General features: G+C 27.8%; 1 protein-coding gene across 3 annotated transcripts in view; it reads right to left on the reverse strand.

Moving 5' to 3' along the window:
• Positions 1-1054: 1054 nt before the first annotated feature.
• PAN3 (Poly(A) specific ribonuclease subunit PAN3) overlaps positions 1055-15288 on the reverse strand; it is a 43172-nt gene continuing 28938 nt past the window's right edge. The window contains exons 12-17 of one of the 3 annotated variants that reach the window (XM_016066280.4): positions 15003-15093; positions 14779-14918; positions 10100-10229; positions 7534-7598; positions 5926-6064; positions 1055-2561 (exon numbers count right to left, since the gene is read on the reverse strand). In XM_016066280.4, coding sequence (XP_015921766.1) covers positions 2412-2561; positions 5926-6064; positions 7534-7598; positions 10100-10229; positions 14779-14918; positions 15003-15093 — 715 coding nt within the window. In that variant the 3' untranslated portion in view covers positions 1055-2411. The remainder of the gene's footprint in view (positions 2562-5925; positions 6065-7533; positions 7599-10099; positions 10230-14778; positions 14919-15002; positions 15094-15288) is intronic. The other 2 variants (XM_016066281.4, XM_043044454.3) reach the window with 2 other exon arrangements.

Genomic DNA, 15288 nt, shown 5'->3' on the forward strand with positions numbered 1-15288 from the left:
GTGAGTGTTGGATAATTAGGGTTCTACTGTATTTTAAAAACATTTGACTCAAAATTGTTATAATTAAGTCATAAGCATACAAAATCATTAAAAGAAGTACATTATATAAAACAATACAAATTGAAGAGCAGTTTACCATAAAGCTTAATAGTTTTAAGAAATCGATTAAACAACTAAAAAATGCAAAAATCATTCATTTTTACCAAAGAAGTTCAATTTAGAATATTAAGTTTCACATTAGGGAGTCAAAAAAGATATGCTAACTTATAAAAAGTAAATTTTGATTTTTCTAATATTTTTCTAGCTGTCCACACCAGTAAGTTTTAAATGAGCTCTTTCAAACCATGAATATTGTATTTTAGAAAGTACTTAAAAACTAGATATTAGGTATGGAGATATTTTATTTTATTTACTGACGAAGAAGAACCTCCAGATGCATTCATCAAACCCTAATTAATTTTGAATCACTCTGTAAAAAAGATTATTCTCAATTTAAGAGAAAAGGTAAGTGAATTTGGGACAAGCAAGAAACATTTGCCCTACAAAATTTTTATATTCTGCAATGGTAGCAACAAATGTATTTATATTTTTAAAAAATGAGGAATGTATAAGAAACAACTATAACACCAATATGGAAACCTTCTTCACTTAAAAAAAAACTTTAAGGATTAGACAGTTCATAAACAGGTTGGGAATTTTAACAATATTTTGTTTAACACATTTTTTACATTTAACGTGCTATACTTTTTTCTAAAGTTTTGCAAAAAGAAAAGTTAAAATGATGGTTAAGTTTCAGGTAAGAGAGTGTGATACTTTAAAAATTTCATTTGTTTCAATATTACGTTATTCATTTCATAAATCTATATCTCAGCTTAAAAAAAAAGAAGAAATAAATAAACAATTTTCTTTTATTCTGGACATTTGGCAAAAAAAAAAAAAAACTTTTCTTAATGAAATTCTCAGAGGTGCCAACTTTTATAAATTAGCTGGTAGTACAATAATACATAAAATGTTAACAAAATTCAAATTAGCACATTTTTAAGACTTTTTAGCACATGATTCGATATAGGTATATACCTAAATTTATAATATTATGCCTTAATTTACTCTTAATTATAAAAAATTAACATTTAAGTGTTACTTTTTTTTAAATATTTGCCGTAAACAACAGAATTTCCTAACTGTTGGTAGCTAAGAGGAAAAAAAAACAACTTATTCTTAACAGATTATTACAAACCATAACTGTTATTACACAATCATAACATAGTTACCTTGAGTGCATAGTTGTACTAGTTGGTACCTCAGCATTTTAAACAAACAATTGAAATGGATTTAATGTAAAACCACAAACAATCCCCCCAAAAAAAACTAAAATAACTATATTTAATTTCAAATCCATGGCTCATGAGAGAAGATCAAATTTCAGGTGTGATTTGGACATCAGAGAGGGATTTTTTTCTTTTTTTTTAAATTAAACAGCAAATACACTTTTTCATATATCATCACAGCAATGTAAAAAATTAAGGTGCTGATTGGTTAAACTTATTAAAAAGATTGAAAAACTTCATTTTAAAAATCTGACATTTAAATAGTTGCTAATAAATATTGCTTTTACTTATAAAAATACATCTAGAGTAATTTTAATTAAAATAAAATTGTTTTCTGCAGAGACCATTGTTTTATGAATACTCTTGAGGTACTTCAAATATACCTAGAAGAGTCATTACAGCACTGAAACAGGCTGTACACATTTTATATTTTTTCTACAAGAAATAAAGGATATTTTTTGTACAGCTTCAGAAAAAATGTTTAACCCCTAAAAATGCCACCATTCCATTTTGAATTAGAAATCTTTCCTAAATGGTATATTTTCAAAGTTGTTGCTCAATTTTAAATAACTTTAGCCAACTAAAATAAAAACGAAGGCATTTTACAGAGGTGAAAAATTTATTCTACATACGCAAAGCTATTCCTCGGGGGTGGGGGGGCAGATTAATTAGGAAACTATTTTGTAGAGTTCCGCATCCAGAAGTAATACTGGGACATTCTTAACGCAATAAATAGAAGGCCTTTATCCAAAGATATCATTCTGTCTTGGCAGGGTTTCATCATTTACTCGTGAATTATATCATTAAAAAGTTTCTTATCAAAAACTCTTATAAAATTTTTCAATAAAATAAAAAAGAAGAAAAGAAAAAGGAAGGGGAGAAATAAAAGTCTTTTGAGTATTCAATGTAAACATCACATCTTTACAAAATATGAAAAAATAAATTTTAACATCAGAATAAAAACATATCTGAACAATGCAGATATAGTGTTTGTAAGTACTCATGTCTTTTATGTACACATTTCTAATGAGAAGAAAAGGGGGTAGGAACACAAAAAAAAATCACCATTTTATATATACACAGCTAAGAAGAAGAATGCTTGGGGGCTGCAGCATTCAGTATTTCTCCAAAAGAAGACTCGAAACACGCCTTCAACTCAGCATAAGTCACCACCAACACATTCTGTTCATCTCTTCCCATCAAACAGATCTTATCAGAAACTCCTGCATCCAACTAAGAAGAAACAGTTTACAAATAACAGGGATGAGATTAGCCAAAAGGCAAAAAAGCTGAATTTCCACAATAGTAAATTTTACACAAGCGCAACCCTTTAATAATAAATTTCAGACAGTTTAAGGTAATAAATAATGTGTTGACATACAATTGGTACTAATCTATTATTATATAAATGATTACATTGATACTTAACATTTAGTGAAAAAAAAAATTACCAATTGAAAAAAAAAAGCTGGAAATTATATTTTTCCTCAGTTCACATAAGAGACAATTATTACTTGAAAAACTGCCTGGTTCAGCAAATTAAAACTAATGAGAATATACATTAATATTTCATTTCTTTTAATAAATACTGTTATGTGATTTACAGCAAATATATCAGTAATATTACTTTTTAAATTATATTGGAAAAAAAAAACTTTAACAATGGACTGAATCATTATGTTCATATTATAGTCTAATCTAACTAGAGCCCTTTGAAACATATCAATAACAGTGAAGTAGAAATATATAGTAACTCCTTAACATACAAAAATTGCTATTTTAGTTTGAAAAATTACATGACAATCAGCAACTGTTTAGATAATTGTCTTTTATTTGATAAGAATTTTGCATTTTATAGCATTAATAACAGGAATTATAAATAAAATTTTGATGATGAGTTAACTCTTTTTCCCAAAAAAAAATTTAATTAAATCCCTTTTTAAGTGATTGCTTTTGTTTGCTATATCTTTTATGTTTGCTATATTTAGTCGTTAGTCCATCTTCAAACATCTTGTGACAAATCCTATTTTTTCTTCTTTGCAAGCACAGAATGTAAGTTTTGAATATATTCCCTTCCAGTTTCCTGATGTTGTAACACTTACATATACTAATAATCGTAGTTAGAAAAACAGTCATCTTTATAGTAACTAATTTAAAAAATTTTACTTCTTACAAGAATCCCGATAGTTGATCTTAAAATTACGTGAATATGAATAACAATTATGGATTTTGAAATCACATGAATATGAAACTAGATATACGATTTTGAAAATGAGAAAATACAAACTGGGATATAGAATTTTTAAAACGCGTAAATACAAATCACGATTCATAATTTTGACATCGCGTAAATACGAATCATGATGCGGAATTTTTAGATTGCATAAATAAGAATTATGAATTTTTAGAGTGCGTGAATGCGAATCCCAATGCCTTATTTTAAAATAACGTATAAATACGAAAATCAATGTCTGATATTATAAACCGCATGAGCAAATCAAGACATTGAATTTTAAACTTGCGTGAATATGAATCGCTACATAGATTTTTAAAAAGGCGTAAATACGAATCACAATATCAGATTTTTAAATCTCGTAAATAAGAATCGCAACATACAATACTCAAATCACGTGAATCAGAATCGCAACACGTAAATATGATAAGCTATGTTTGATATTAAAATCGTGTGAATGAGATTGAGATATTAGCAGATTCCAGGCTTGGGACCTCTAAAAGGCTTGTCAGAAGCAGCGTCGTTTGAACTACAAAAATCGGATCTATCTGAAGGGCGGGTAAAAAATTCCGAAAATCTTATTTGCTGTGAGTAAACGGAGAGAAAACAGCTAAGATAAGTAAAAATGAGAAAGGTTTGGTAGCTATGCAGTTTAAATTTTCTGTTTCTCTTTGAAAATCGGTAAATTTTCTGAAAAAGCGGAATACTTATAAAAAAAAATTAAATTTTTAGAAAAATCTGAATTTTTGACAAAAAAGCTGAAATTCAAGCGATGAAAGTGAAAAAAGCGGAAATCCGCTAAAAAGCGGAAAAATCTCATCCCTGAAATAAAAGCTAAACTTTATGCGATAACAAAACTTCAGAAACAGGTTTTCCAATTATGAATTTGTGGAGTAACTACCCCTACGATTTACACACAATGGGATTCTGCACACAGTCAGTCGACTGCTAATAGCGTAGCAGGAGAGACCACACACACACAAACGCGAACCTCTCAGGGCAAATGCTCAACACTCGGTGAACTTAATTCTGCGCTCACCACAAGCGCTCAAAATCTTAATACAGCTCTCCTGGTCCTTCGCATATATGGCTACTAGTGGTATCCATTCATCGAAGTCTATCTCAGATAAAATTCTGGCGGGAGAGTATTGTGGTGTAACTACAACTACGATTATCAAACATCAATTCACTCGTACAGAAGACGTGTTAACGATTCTATCTTGGGTGACCTTTTGATAGATGATAACTCCTTTCCCCACAAATTTATAATAAAAATTACAATTTAAAGGAAAAAGGAATTATATTAAATTGAGTATTAATTAAATAAAAAATACTTTTTTTTCCATAAATATTTTGAGTTAATTCACTCCAAATTATAAGATTTTTCAGTTTGTTTCAAAATGCTTTTACTTATTAAAATCTCAATTGGAATAATTTCTTTTGAAGTTAAGAGCTGATCTGAAGATTTACTATTCTCCTAAAAATTAGAATTTGGTTCAATATTCTTAATTAAAATATTTCACTAGTTTTGAATGCAACTAAACATAATTTTGTAAAAAAAAAAAAAAAAAAAAAAAAAAAAATCTATTTGTGAACGATCTCCAAGTTTGCCATTTTTTTGTTCAATTTCTATGTATATTAGATTCTCTGATTCAGTTTCTTGTGCCTATTAGATTAATATCATTTTTAAGAAATAGAATAAAGGTAATTTAATTTTTTGAAACAAATCATCTCCATCATACAAGGTTTAATCTCAACTTCAAAAAAATAGTAAATTAGTATTTAACCCCAATTCTTCCTTATAAATTTTCGAGAAAAGAAAATTTGTTTTTCTTTATTTTTATCTAACAACAATACAAGACTTACAAAAATTTAATTTCAGAAATAACATATTGGATAGAATAAGTAAGATACTTCAATTACATTTGTACATTTATTGGATGGTGCCCCAGTTCAAGATATTTAATTTTGAAATGTCAGGAATATTAAAATTATGATGAAAATGGGGTGGAGGGACGGAATTCTGTAGTCTAACAGAAGAATGGCATGTCCATATCTGAGAACTACCCCCTAAGCTACAATTTTATAGAAAAATTGCAGATTAAATTACATTAATTCATAATTGTCATAATTCATATGCATTTAACTCATGCATAATTGTATCATTCTAATTTTGTTAATTTAAATAATACCACACACTCTGTTTGGATGGTGGCTTATAATTTATTAATTTTGAAAAGTTATTCCAAAATCGATTAAATGGTAGATGTTAGTTTACTTATAAAAGAATAAATAATAATAATTGTAAACAGAAAGCCCTCCCGTCGATGGTAAAGAAGAAGAAAAAAATATTTGTCTAATCACCTTGTTGAGACACTGTATTACATGTGCTGAATCAACCCATGGTCTTCCATCTTCAGTCACTTGGTGAAACAGATAATCTCGAAAAAGTTTGAGCAGGTAGCGATCACCTGTTTCTGCCCAGGAATGGTCCATATTAAGTCTAAAATTAATGATGAAATGCTCATTTAAAAACGTAATTCTACTTGAAAAAAAATCTAACATAATATTTTTTTATTAATAATCTGTAAGATAGGCAAAACTGTACCTATTATAGTAATAAAATATTAAATGCTATTGATGTACGATTTTCTTTCAAACTTCAAACAAGATTTGTATAGATTTAATTCGTATTACAACAAAGAACATCAGACAAATAACTACAAAACTTAGTATTATATTTATATTGTAAAACTGCTTAAAAAGTGTACCCCGTTGAAAGAAAGATTAAGTAAAAGTTAGGTAAAAAGTGATTTTAAAGAATGTAGACAGAGAAATTTTAAATTGTGATTTAACCCTTTTTTCGCACTCAATTCACATATTAAATTGATTTGTCCAAGTGCAACATATCAGTTACTCCCAATTCTTCTACCAACCACACTGTGGTGTAATTAATTTTTATTTTTTAATGCTCCTTTGTAATATGCTAGTATTTAAAACTATGCAACCATAACTATGACCAGTGTTCCCCCTAAGAATTTTTAGAAGGGCAGCCTGTCCTCTTTGCCCTTTTATGCGTCCTATTTGACCTTTTCATCAAAATTAGCCACCATCCCTTAAAAACACTACCTTTTTATTCATATTCCATTAAAAAAATAATTAACTGTACAAATGATTATTACACACTGGTTAAATTATCTGAGTTTACAGGTTTAATTCTGATTGCTATTATAAATATTTCTTTTTTTAATTATTCACAACCACTTAAATTTTTATAAGTTTCTCTTTTTTGGGTGGATTTCTCTTTTTTTTACATTGATAAATTTTTTAAGTGATTTTAAATCTTAAAATTACTTTTTAAATAAATACTTTTTTTATAAAAAAAAATACATCGTTAAATGTTTATTTCTTTATAATTTTCAGTTTAAATTATGAAGAAAGCTTTTAAGTTATTGATCAATTGATCACTTTTTTCCTAAATTTATTTTTTCTGAAAAAAAAAATTAGGCACAGTGATAGTTTTTTAATGTGCCTTAAATTTTTTTTATAAACTACAAATTATTCTCTTATTTTAATAAGGAATGAGAATTACTTTTTGAAATACAAACATAAAATAATACAAGAGGGTAATTTAAAACTGTTGAGGATCAAATTCAGTTATTACATAATATTAGAAATTTTGATAAATTTTAACGGTGGTAAGTGAGTGTCCTTTCAAAACTCTAAGTGCCCTCTTCTGTAATGAAGTATCCTGCCCTTCTTCATTCCTATGGAAAACTCTGACCACTGCTTATTATAAAAATAAATAGAATATGTTTCTCACATCAATAGTATTTTGGGCCAACATAACCAAAGTCAGAATCAAGCATATCAAAATGGCTCAAGGAAATCAAAGAATAAGTAAAAAATTTGTACAAAAAAAGTAGGGTCTTGGTAAGCAAATTACTTTTTCTTAAATAAATGAAAACTTACTCTGCTCTTTCTGTGATGGTTCCCAATTTTACAAGTATGCGAAACAATCTTCCATTTTGAACTTCCTAATAAACATAAATATTTATTACTAATAAAACAATTTGCTTAAAAAAACCTCCACTTTGATTAACGATTTAGTTAAACGTTTAATGCTCTTTTGTTTTCCCTAAGAAATAAAGTACATCAAAAACTTCAGAGAAAATAGATACTCTTTAATTTAAAAAAACATCAATATTTCATGAATAACCATTAGTATTTGAAGATGTGGTCAAAATAAATTAGATTTTCTTGCTAAACTAACATTAAAAGTAGTCGCCAGAAATTGCTATTAACAATTGTGTTTTTTTAATTTTATACATATATACGCACACACACATATATATATATACTACTTCACTACTTTTCTTTTAAAAAAAAGTTGCACACTACACTACAAATTACTAAAATAAGCAACAATTACTTCCCATTGCTAGCATTACCCATTGTTTTAAATTAAACTTTTATTGGTTCTATTTCATTTCTCAAATTTTTAAAAGATTACATCAATGATGACTGCTACCTTAAAACTCTCATTAAAAAATGAAGTTTATTGAATGTTTTCAATTATTGAATTATTTTTTACCTGTTATATCAGATAAACTCGATAATCAATGCAAACATGGTAGCACAGATAGACCATGTGATATTACGAAATAAGTATTCTCTAAAGTTATATTAACCAGATGTTGATTTTGTTTATAGTTATGCTTTAAAAATGTGTTTTTATGAAACTAAATAATTTGAAATTAAAGGTTTTTGAAATAAAAAAGAAATATTAATGGAAAGCAAAATTAATGGAGAAATAGTACTAATTCGTTTCAATCGCGAAAACTTTTTATACTGTCGTGAAGACAAATTATGCTCGATTAATTTTAGTAATAGGCATTACTTGAAGTAAAAAAAATTATAAATTTTGTTAAATTCACATTATTTTGAAAAGCACAAAAAATTTTATAATAGTTATTAATTGAAGTAAAGAATAAGCTATGTAGTAATAAGAAAAATTAATGAAGAAATTGTACTAATTCGTATAAAGAAGGAGTAAAAATAAAATATTATTTACACCACTGAAGCTTAATTAATTTTCATAATAGGTACTAATTGAAATTAAAGAAATAAGCTATGTTCTATAAAGTAAAATTAGTGGTGAAATTGCACTAATTTGTTCAGGAGAAAAATATAAATGTGCCATACTATTTTGAGGCCAATGATGCTTAGTTAATATTGGTAATAGGCATTACTTATATTATAGTACTTGGTGCAATTTTCGCAGGCATCAATTATACTAATATAGGTACAATGTATTATTTCAATACCTTTGGCACCTATTAAAACTGAATCAATATTGCGCAGTTTTAATACAGATATTGTGGTAGGTAGGTGATACTTTACTTATGTCGCACTAGAGCTCCACAATGGGCTATTAGCGACAGTCTGGGAAAAATCCCTGAGGATGATCTGAAAACATACCATCGTAATTTTGATCCTTTGCAGAGAGGATGGCTTCCCTGTTTCGGTAGCCCAACGACCCGTGCGTGAAGTCGAGCACTTTAAGGTAGGACAGATTACAGGGGACAAATAACATGCACCCTCTGTCCCTACACAGGCTGATGAAAGTGGTCCCTCACCCGCTTACTGACAGATATTGTGAAAAGGGTTCTTTAACATTCCTCAAAAGGGATAAGTAGCGGAAAAAATTGCTTGAATGTAGTAAATTTTTACTACTGTGAGATGGTCTAGAGCAATAGCATTAAGCCAGATGATATTGAATATAATAAAAAAAAATTTTAATAATTTGTTATGAAATACTGAAAACATATTCTGCTTAATTTAATAATGTAAAGCCACTGAAGGGCTTTTACTTGTTATTGAAAATAAAAATAAACGACTTTTTTAAAAAAAGAAGTACTGAAAGTATATGCAAAGCAAACACATTACATGAAAAAATTTAAACAAATATCAGTAAAGTGATACAATCGACAACACACACATACTACATTTTGTTGTTATTTATGACAGATCAAAGATAACTTTTAGTTACTACACAAAACATTTCTTGTTTGTAAGTATAAATGTTCATAGTGAAAATCTTAACAATGAAAACAAATGGCTTTGACCACTGTAATATTCAACCTTTTAAAAAAGATTAATTTTTAAATGCCTACAATTTTCATGTAATTTAAAATATATAATTGCATAAATAGAGCAAAAACAACTTAACCTTAACTTAACCTAAAAAACCAGTAAATATTTATTTAAATAAATTAAACCAAAATTTAGCATTAGACTATATTTTTAAGAATTTTTATTACTTTGTTTTTTGGAAAAAACATATTTGACCTTTAACTATAAATTATGTATTTTCCTTTAATTGTTTTAATTAAATTTCCCCTTCATTTTCCAATTTTTCCAAATTTTTAAGATTCTTTGACCAGAGGCAACCCTTTAAAATATCTTTTTTCTTTTTAAATAATACAACTGAAATTATTAAATAAAAAAATAAAATAAAAGATGATTAACAGCTTACTTTAGATAGTTCATTTTCTATAACATCACTACGCATCTGAGCTGCATCTAATTGAGTGTAAAATCTAGCACCAATCATTGGCATAATATCATTTATGCTTCGAGGACGTGCTTGATTATGAAGAAGGTACCTAAAAAATACAGTTAAAAGTCCATTAAAACATAATAGCAGATGAAAGTGTTATAAAAAATTACCCTTAGTTAATCTTAAAATAACAATAAAGACTAAAAAGAAAAGAAAAATAAACATATCTCTTTTCACATTTACTATTTATTTACATATTTACTATTCATAAAACTAAACTCAGTTTTTCTTTTATTTTGAACCATTTTGATTTAAAACACACGGCTAGAGTAGAATGCTTTTGTCTACACATAGTAGACTGAATTGTGCACTTTGTTCTAACATTCCTGTTGGGGTCATTACTGTTCACTGAATTGTGAACAGTAATGACCCCAACAGGAATGTTAGAACAAGTTTTTGCAAGAATAAATTGCAATATCCTTTAACATCACTAATAACAATGAATGTTAACTTTAAAGCTGTCAAGAAAGAAAATAAAACAATGTGTTGTGAACAAAATGTGGATTCCTTTAAAAAATGCAGCAGGGTTTATTTTATATAAATAAAATGTAAGAACATTTTTTATGTTAAAATAGAAGGTAGCTAGTGGCCACACATTGCTTTATAAAAATGAGTTAACAAGGAGATGATATTCGTTATTCTGCATTGTTACCAGAAATAAATTTAACTGTCTTCCATTTCAATCTTTCACATAACACTGCTCACCTAAGTGGCAGATATATGTATTTCCTTAAAAAAAAATTTTAATCGAGAAAAATAACGATAAAAACAAAAAACATGGGCTAATAAAATCTCATTTAAGCAAAATAAGAATAAAAATAAATAAATAAAACTTTGACTGCAAATAAATACAAAATTCAATTTTACCAAAGTGCAGTTTTTCTTTCTTTCTGTATGTTGCTCTGTAATTTATCAAAGATTGTATTTAACTTCCTCTTATTTAAAAAGGTTAACATATATTATTTATTAAGCCACAAACTCTGTTTTATTCAAAATATATTCACCCTGATACTAATGTTTCCCTCTTTGCAACATCTATTATTACTGCAATGCAATGCGTGCTGATTAGAATAAAAAGAAAAATAATTCTTAGTTTTAACTTGTTTCAAATTTTGAGAAGTATAAAATTTTGCATATCTAAATGAACAAAACAGAAAAAAGAATTTTTATTTACAAAACTGGTTGTCAGGAACTATTAGTTATTTACAAATAAAAACTACTCAAACATATACAACTAAATACATGTTTTACTTACAGTCAAACTCCCAAAACAAGAACCACGGGAGCACAATATTTGATTGCTTATAACCCAGTTCAAAAAAAGGAGAGAGGGGAAAAAAAACGAGATTTCAAAAAATTATAAAAGTTTATACATACATATACATTACACATACATTATAAATAAAGTACTTGCTTAATATATTGTTTTACTACTATACAGTACAAAAGAAGTTAGTTAATTTGGTTATAACTATCTTACTGTCTCTTTGTTGTGTTATTGTTCTGCAGATAAAACTCATGGCTCAAAAAATATCGTCTTTTGTTCTCTGGCTTTAAAAAAAAAATTGAAGTTTCTCTACACAATCAAAAGCTATTGAGCACTATAAAGCAGTTCAGCTTGAAATTTTTTACATTTGCCATTACTATAATTACCTTTATTATATTCTATTCATCTGCTGAACTAGTCCAATAAACAAAGCTAAACTAGTGGCAAAATGAATGTTTATTCTACTTCAGCTGATTTGGAGGGGAAAAAAAAGACGGCCAAAAACTTTTTTATTAGATGCAAAAACATTGATATGCAGTAGCTATATGTCAATGGCAATGCTACAAAATAACTTTTCTTTTCCATTTATAAATGAATTTCAGTGTTTATAATGAAATATTCTATAACATATTTAAACCACATAAAATTTTATTTTAATATGTCTTTTTTTTTTCAAAAATAAATTGTGTAATTAATTTATGCTTTATTTTGATTTTATTAATGTTTAAAACAAATATTTAGGTTTGACTCGCTAAATTTGTAATTTAATTTAAGTAAGTAAAAAAAATGAATAAAGTAAGACTTTTCAATGCTAAATTTTTCAATTATTCTAATATTTCGAAGGAGAGCTGTACACCGCATTGAAATAACTTATGTACAACATATTCAGAGTAGTATGGATCTAGAACAACTGATTATTATTATTTAACTATTCAATAAATCCAGATTTAGAAAGAAATTATTTTATTATCAAAGTATATATAGAAGAAATTTTATTAGGAAATGCACAAAAATAAAAAGATGGTAATAATAATTACAGAATTAAATTTCATAGATCAGCTGAATAATTCTTGAGCACCAATTCAAGAGAGCTGGATAGAGTGTTTTTTTTTTTTTTTTTTTTTTTTTTTTTTTTTAAAGACATTCAAAGTATTAGCAATTATTACAATGAAACCTCATGTTACGGACACTCCTACAAAGACACCCTTTTCATTACGAGCATTTTTTTAAAAAATTCCTCGTGAATCTTCTGTGAAAAAAAAATTATGTGCCTTCTACACACAGCAGATACTCCTGTTACCAGACGCCGACAGTCACTTATGCCCTGAAACATTATTTTCAATCAGGACATCACTTATCCTAAATTTTTTTTTAAAATTATTTCAATTTACAGTTTAAAAAATAATGTATGTATCTACCATTTTTTAAAGCATGTAAAGTTTACCTTATCCATAATTTAAAATAAAGTTAAGTTATTTCAGTACTAAAAGATCTCCTTAAGGGAAGGAGTCTCCTTAGGAAAGGAGTACTAAAGGATTCTCCTTTCACTTTTACTTACTGATTGAACCAACTTACTGATTGGAACCAAGTGGGAAAGTGAAGTAAGAATACAAGTATCTATTTGGTATCGTATGACTTATTTGAATAACTGTGCATTTAGGAAAAACATTTTCATTTCTCTGCAGCAACGTCTGAAATTATTTTAAAGGAGTATCTGAGATAAAACTTTTAACAGATCCTTATTATTGAGCAAATCTCTTTTTGTTCAATAATGCCTCGCCACGCTTTAACTTTGAAAGAAAAATTTGAAGTCTTAGTCCAAACATCAAAAATGCGGTGTCCGAAAATTGGCCAAACACTTTAAAACTTTAAGACTCAGGCTGCACACGTAATTAAAAAAATAATAAAGATGTGGTGCAAAGATTAAAAAGAGAAACAAATTGGAATGCCTTCAGAAAACGGAACCTGAATTTAAAATTGACAGATGTGTTTTTTAATCGTTTACTCAAGTTAGAAGCAACAAGTATCCAGTATCAGGACCAATGCTTCAGGAAAAATCTTAAGAGACAACTGGGAAATTGGGACTATAGGATTTTAAAACTTCTAATGAATGGTTAAAAAAGTTCCAAAAGAGGCATGATTTTTTATAAGTCACTAAGCAGAGAGTGTGCTTCTGTGGATGCTGACATGGTTAAAAAATGATTGAAGAAACTACCTTCCTTATTTAAGGACTATGCATCTGGGGACGTATGAAATGCTAATGAGATTTGTCTTTTTTAGCAGAGTGTGACAGAAGAACAAGAGTCTTCATGAGTTATAGAAAAAGCAAAGCCCAGGTGTTTCAAAGGAACAAATTTATTAAGTCTTGGAATACAATGAAAAGCAAATTCACAAGCATGGATGACCTAGGACTTAATGACAGTGGTTGCTTGAACAAAATGGGTTGAAAATATGGAAAGTTCATTTTCTTGTGCAACGTCTCAACATCACATTAATCTAAAGAATGTAAAAGTTGCAATATTTCCTCCAAATGGTGGAATATACTTCTACCGTTGGTCTATTAATCGCTTGATCCAGGCATATCGTAAGCATTGACAAGAATATTGAATGTCAAAAGAATGATTTATATAAGGACGAAATTATTGAAATGGTCGCAAATAATGAGGTCGATAATCAAAATGAAGAAACTGATACTCAATTTATGCTTTCTAAAATGAACCAAAACTAAATAAATGATGCTCCAACTTTTATGGATGAACTAAGACATTTTTATCTAAAAAAAAATTATGAAATTGATGAAAAAATTTTAAATAAATATCAGTATCATATTTGTAATCGTGTATAAAATCTTCCAGTTTTCCTGGAAGATTTTATTTTTATACTAATGTGGTGGCAAAATTTATAATATCACATTTCATTCTTCATTAAATAAATACAATTTAAAATGATTTTGCCTACTATTACATTCGAATAATTCAAACATATATATATGAAAGGAACTGTGTTTTTTACTCTTTGCTAAAACTTTTACTAAACACAAACATACAATCTCAATTTTATTGATTTGATCCCACCACTAGAAAAACACTTAGTCGAAAAGCGTAAAAGTTTCTCAGGAATGCAATATAAATAGCTATAATATATAGTTTAATTATTTCTATATCATTACAATTATTCGATAAACAATTTATGGTGGAGTTTGTATTATTAGTGTACCCTTCTCCTAAACAGACAAATTCTTCGCCCCCAAGAGTGTCCGCTTAATCTAGGTTTCACTGTATAATTTTTTTTAAAAAAAGAAAATAAATAAAGTAGTAACAATAATTACAGTATTAAGTTTCTCAGATCCGCTGAATAATTCCTAGACACCAACTCAAGAGAACTGGTTAGAGTATTCCTTTTGAAGGCATTCAAAGTGTTACAAGCAAGAGCTAAAACTATTTTGCCAAATGCCATTAAGTCTTCTTGCTAGAAACGAAACAAACAAAGAATAAAGAAACACTCTACTATGCAAAATACATTTTCAGAGCATTTAAAAAGAACACTGCACACCTGAAAATTTGACACAACTTGCTTAAGATTGTGCTGTTGATTGGAGTCATACGTTAAAACATCAAAAATACCACAGCAATTGAGTCTCAATCTGAAAAATGAATTTACATTACAAGATTTGATATTTCAAAATAGTCCTCTTTGAATCTCGAATGTGGCCCCTCATCAATTTATTATTTATACTCTTAAACAGTCAGAAATGAAATCTAATTTATAAGCAAAATGTTTAGAAAGTAAAATAAAATATTTAAGAAAATTAGGAGCAAGGGGAAATCTCTTCACAAAA

Source organism: Parasteatoda tepidariorum, chromosome 8, assembly GCF_982258835.1.
Source record: "Parasteatoda tepidariorum strain Cologne lab strain chromosome 8, Ptep-v5.0, whole genome shotgun sequence".
Classification (NCBI taxonomy): domain Eukaryota; kingdom Metazoa; phylum Arthropoda; class Arachnida; order Araneae; family Theridiidae; genus Parasteatoda; species Parasteatoda tepidariorum.